The following is a 6,289-nucleotide window of genomic DNA, read 5'->3' on the forward strand; positions in this document are numbered from 1 at the left end:
GTAGGGAAAATAAATGTCTGGATAATAATTTAATCAGGTTACTCCTATGGAGGTTCATCTTTGTCATGTATTGTCTCTCAGCGGCAGCCGGTTGGGTACTCAGGGCTGTAGGCAAACATTGCACCATGCTGATCTACCAGCCTTCTAGATTCATTTTCTCTGTGCTTTCAAATACTTAAACTAAGCAGAGGACACAAATCTGGTTTTTCTTAACGTGAATGCAGCTCCACAGATGTCACCCTATTGTGACGTACAGAGGGAGGTGTTGGCCCCGGGAGTTTCAGCAATGTCTACCTATATTTGCCAAATCTTTACCCCCTCTTTTCCCCCCAAACACTCAGGACATTCTGCATTATCACACTAAAACATATAGGCAGCAAGCAGGTCGTACTCTGCAGTGTACTTTTAAAATTGATTTTGCTTCTCTTTAGCCATGTGGAAGAGAGCTGGGTTTGTATATTTTTAATGCATAGTAGTTAACAGAAACAGCAGAATGTTAACGTTGTGTAGTATGGTTTTCATAAAGAAGAAAGTTGAGAATATATTTCTTTCAGGAACGAGTAACTCTACAAATAATGTTTGTATAGAATGCTCATGCATCATAGAGTAAATTTTAAGTTTTTCCATACCATAAATGAAATGGGATACATCCTCAAAAATAGATAAAGTGTCAGAGTAGCTCGGATTGTCATCAATATTTAATGCATTTGCTGTTTGATTTTTGTATAGCTTAAAATTTGACAGGTAGAGCTGCAATTTGTTGTCTTTTTTTTCTCTTTATTATTTGAGAATGACACTAACACTTGGCCACTTCATGGCATTTCATGTTACAACAAGAGTTATGGCAGTAACAGAACCCTGTGAGGTAAAATGATGCAGAAGAGCATATAAAATATTTATTATCCAGTTATACATTTTTAAAAGCCAGCTACAAATTCAAAGGGGTTGCTTCTTCCTGTGGTCTCAGACTTTGAAAGAAAGCAGAGGCTGCAAAGACAAATTAAGATCAAAATATGATTAAACAGTGAATCAGCCAAAGTGAGTCCACATAATGCTAAAGGATCTCATTTAAACCCACAACAGCATAAGAGAGCCTCAGAGCCAAAATTCCTTCTGGACCTCAAACTCTATTGTGCTTAAGTATTCTCACACGTGAGATAAAAATGATCTGTTTGGGGACTGCTTTACTGCTGAAGCACAGGGGCTCAGCTTCATACAAGGATTTGTGACTTATATACTGAGAGCTTCAGATTGTACTTTCTTGTCCTGGCAGAGCCAGTGTTACTGAAGCCTGTGGTAGGATGTTCCTAGTAAAACCAGTAGGAGTTTGTTGAGAATCAAAGGGCTAAGGTGATCACTGTACTGTGGGAGATGGTGCCTATGTGTATGAAGGCATGTGGGCATACAGGTGCCTGTAACAGTAAACGCTCCCATTTCTTTGACAGAACTAGCCAAGGTAACCATTACTGTGTCCTAAAGGATATGTTTGCAAACCAGAAACACAAACCAGAAAACGCAGCTTAACAATACCTGAACTTTTCATTAAGATAATAATGAATAATACACCATAAGAGGCTGTGTAGACTTTGATACCAGGGATGTAACATATAGCTTGGGGAATCTGAGCTCCCTGGAAATGTTTTCTCTAACTAAGAGAAAATATGCATGCCCTCAAGATGCTAGAAAGCATCTTGCTGGAAGCAAGCCCTCAGCATCTCAACATATGTTACCACGCAAGGCAGCTCAAGGGAGCAGGGCTAAGCAACCTGTGCTGAGGAGCTTTTGGTCACCCTGTGTGTAAGTTCAGACCAGGCTCAGCCTTGTCACACAGGCTGAGTGCTCTTCAGCTGTCAGTGCAGATCAGGTACCCGCTAAGACTGCATTTCCTGGTTTAGCTTCATCTACAGCGAAGCCATTTTGTATACTCTAAGACTGCTTTATAAAGTGAGTGGTTGAAGCATGAGATCGTTAGGAGATTTCTTTCAGATCCTCACTCCTGATCTGAACTAAAACGCTGATATAGTCCCAGGCAAAATGTGACCTTATTGCTCCAGTCTTGATCCAAGCAGCTAGCTGCTCTTTGGTTCTGTTCATGTCTGATTTTTTTTTTTTTTCCTTCTTTTCCTGCAGAATCTCAGGCACAAACCAACCCAATCTTTAAGGATCACCTCCCTGGTTCTTCTGAGCTTCCTGAACAGAATATGCCTGTTGAATCAGCAAGACTCTGGAAGCAAACATCACACGCTCATAACTTGCCACCTGGTCTGGAGTATCTGAACCAGGTCCTGAATCTTTCCAAATGTTGGAATTGTTTTATTTTCCTTGTAGAATTCCTTGATAACTTGGGGGATGGGTTGGTTGGTTGGTTGGTTTTTTCTTGGGAGAGGGGCAGGTGGAGATGGAGAGGCTTTTCTGTTGTTTGATATTACTATGAAATAAGCAGTGTAGGAAAGACAAACCCTTACTTCATTTTTCTGGAAATCCACTTGTGAACGCAGCTCTCCTGGCACCAAAATCATGGTTTTCTGTCCTCTAAGACTTTTTCTAGGTCATAGTATTACCCTTCTCCCAGTCCTTCCACTTTCCTTCCAGCTCCTTAAGAGCTCACCCATCAGTGAAGTGGCTATCAAAGTCTGGCTGCCCTCAGAAAGATTAAACCAGGTATGTGTGAAGGAATTGTCACCTCCTTATAATCTGTTCTTTGAAGAACATGAAGGTCTTCTGAGCAAACTCCTTGGAGAGCCAAGGACAGGGCTCTCCAGATTAGAGGTGATGTCCTAGGGAGACAAGCTCCCAAGGAGACAACTTTGTGAGCATAAGCCTGGATGGCTACAAACCCCCACCTACTCTGTGTTTTGTCAAGGGGCGAGAAAGGGCTAGTGCCCGAGAGAGGGAAATACCTGGAAGTGGAAGCAGACAAGTAGGTCACTGGCAGGGCATGGAAAGGAAATGCTAAAATTTTCTCTGTCCCGCTGCTAGACGTGCAGTTGTCCATTTCGCTGCGTGAAACCTGTCAGCCCCTGGAGCTCAGACCAGTGATATTCTGTAGCTCTGCTCCAGAATCTTCATGTCTTCCTGCTTTTTTTTACTGAAACGGTCTCTCCCTGCTACTGCTTTGACACTGACTCCAGTTTGCATTTCACATGTGGCTGGATTCTGCCACTCTTATATAAGCTGAATAACACACCATACAACCTGCCTGGTGACCCTACAAGGACTGAATCAGGCCCCCAGTGAAGTCAGGTTACAATTCTGATACACAGGCTTCTACTGTGTTTGTATTTTGGTGGTGCTGAGAAATATTGATTTCATCCAAAGTCTGTATTTTAGATTTTGTTCAGAAGCAGAAATTTAGAGCGTGTTGTATCTGGAACCATGTACCCTAGATAACTAATGAAACTGGGAGACCGTCCAGAAACAATCTTTCATGTGGAGTTATGATTTTCATTTCATGGTGCCCATGCACAAAATGATATGTGTTGTCAATTACATGAACATTTGAACAGACTGCGGGAGCTACATTTTTTAGTTGAACAGCAATTGAAATAGTAAGTACTTGGCAGGTTACATATTCAGTCTCCTGTATGAACACAAATTAGACCTCAGATTTACACACACAATGTGTGCGCACACATTTTAATACAGTAGATTTTACTACACATTTTATAGAAGCTTTGTATCTGACATAAAGAAAAAAGAGCCAGTTGCTGTCAGAACTACAGCTAGAACTCAAGATCTCAATCCTGCTTGTTCTTGGCCCAATAGCTGTGTGTCTGTGCTGCAGCCATCGCTAATTATTCTCAATTTTCTCTGCGGTCTGAAAAGTGGAAATCATGTGTGCAATGCTGATTACTGGCATATACTCAGAGCTAGAGTTTCCATGCATTGCAGAACATTTTGGTGAGCGATGCTGAAGTCATACTGGCTGTGTAACTAATAAAACAAGCTCATACAGGACAGGTTGGAGCCAAAAGGAGATCAGACCAGCACGGAGAGGACTGCCTGCAGAATGGATGTGAGAGTCACAGCTGCCAGGGTGATCCCTTGGAATTTATCCTGATGGACTAAGAGATTTTCACATAATGATATCCTCAAATGAATCAAGAGGTTTCTAGCAGAACTGGGAATTTTTTATGCCATTGGTAAGACTGGAATACTGTCCATCCCTCTGGTTGTTGTGGACCAGAGAATTTGAACCCCAGCCAAAACGCAGAGCCGGTGGATTTTCCATTGGTGGTGCAGCAGGTTCGAGTGGTGGACACAGATGGAAACCTGAAAGTACTTTATTCTTCAAAAACTGACCTGGCAGCGGTTTCCTCTCTCCTGACTGTGTGTATTGGGGAAAGGTTGGTCCAAATAGAAACAGGCACAGACAGGTGCTAATGCAAGGTCATGGGGAATACAGAACCTGCTTTAAAACAAGACTATTTTTTTCATCTTTAGACTGAAAAAACACTACTGGAAACAGAATCATGACAGAGTACCTAGAAGAGTAAACAACCTGTTGGAAAGAGACGTTAAATTTATAGGATTATATTAGCCAAAGAAAGACTATGTAGCAAGTGGTTTTGAATAAATACAGGATAACAGAGGTTCTGGGATTATCTCCTCCAGGAGCGGGGAAAGTAGCTGGATAGGTGTGAGAAACCTGAATATATTTCTTTGTAAGACTAAGATATGTTTGACTCTGAAACAAGGATACAAATTTAGTGCATCTCGGAGAGATTCCTACAGTCTTATTCTAAACAGCAACTCAAGGACACAGCATATAGTGTTGGATGGGAGGAAAAGAAAATATCTGTCCTGTAAGTTAAGGCCAGATAGCAATATTTTACTCTGCAAATACACACCCAGAGTCAGTCAGGCTGAGGAGCAATTCACTCAGCTGTTCAAGGTGCACCAGAGAAGGGCAACTGCTTCTGCCTTGGCAGATGGATACCATGCTTTCTGAAACTGTCACAGAAGTGGCACTCTTGAAACAATTTCCTACAGGAAAAAGTTACCCAAACTTCCTTATCTTCCAGATCACAGCCATAGTTTGAGGAATTGTCCAGCATCCATCACAAAAATCAAGGGGACATTTTCCCTTAGCAGGAATAGACAGATGAATCCTCAGAGAAGAATTTTCCAAGTAGGTCAACAGCATGTAGTGCCACCATTCAGACTTAAACACTTTTGTATAAAGCTTCTTAGTTTAGACTAGGTTATACTGATCAGGTGTAAACTCAATGCCCAGAAAACTGAATACTGAGAATTAGCTGTATATAAGGAATTTTAACATATCTGAGCTCAAGAGGACTCAGGCTCTTGTAAACCAAAGGGCTTTAGATGCTTTCAAATGCAAGTGCAGAATTCCCTTAATCCATAAGTGGCCCAATAAAAGATGCATCAGAATAGCTGCCTTGCAGAAACCAGTGAAAGGCAAAACAAGCCGAACAAGTGGTACTGCCACATTGTCTCAGCTATACATTGTTCACAATAAACCAATGAGCAGACCAAAATCACTCAAAGCTTTTAACACTTCAGGGTTATTAATTTTCTTTTACCTGTGAAAGTCTACATGGGGCAAAGAAATCCATATTAAAATAAATCCAAAAATATTAAAATAGCTCTACCATCTTTAACATGTTTATTCTTCTGTCATCAGCACAGCACCTCCCATGAGCTATGAGAGTTCACGTCTCTCATGAAACCCAAACGTCAAACAGCAAAGATTCTTGGGAGAAAATTTTTAAGTCCAAGTATTTGTTATTAGTTCAATTACTGGCATGCATATTTCAGAGATTAATGAAAGAGGTAAAGAAGTTTCGCTTTTACCAGCTTTTCTTTGCAGTCTGAACTAGCTGCAAGAGATGACTCAAACTGACAATTGGCTGCAAAAGTTTGAATACATACTAGGCAAGATTTATCAGTTGTAAAATGTACAGAAGCTGGCGAGCTGTGACATGCTGGTCTCAGAAGGTTGCTGTGTGCTTTCTGTCTGCAGCTGTGAGTAATGGCAAAATCTTGTGCCCATCAGGAATTTAAGGAAAAAAGATTAGTAAGGCCTCAACTATCACATAAAACCGGCATAAAAAGTCACATAAAACTGAAAGGTAGTTTAAAATTAAGTCTTGGTGGTTTTATAATACTAATGACTGTTCTCCAAAGAAGAATAATGTTGGAGGCATAATAATAAGCACAGCAAAGCTGGGTGTCATGGCAAAGAGTTTTTCTCCTGCATTTGTAACCAGCTCACAGGGCAAGAGGTTTTCAGCCAGCTGAGGGCTTCTCTGGGGAGCTGTTGTTT

General features: G+C 41.1%; 1 protein-coding gene across 1 annotated transcript in view; it reads left to right on the forward strand.

The window, feature by feature from the left end:
* The window catches only part of PLSCR5 (phospholipid scramblase family, member 5), an 11,918-nt gene that overhangs the window by 536 nt on the left and 5,093 nt on the right, over window positions 1–6,289 (forward strand). The window contains exon 2 of the mRNA XM_010140113.1: window positions 2,131–2,282. Within this exon, the coding sequence (XP_010138415.1) occupies window positions 2,131–2,282 (152 nt within the window). The remainder of the gene's footprint in view (window positions 1–2,130; window positions 2,283–6,289) is intronic.

Source organism: Buceros rhinoceros, unplaced genomic scaffold, assembly GCF_000710305.1.
Source record: "Buceros rhinoceros silvestris isolate BGI_N320 unplaced genomic scaffold, ASM71030v1 scaffold5737, whole genome shotgun sequence".
Lineage (NCBI taxonomy): Eukaryota > Metazoa > Chordata > Aves > Bucerotiformes > Bucerotidae > Buceros > Buceros rhinoceros.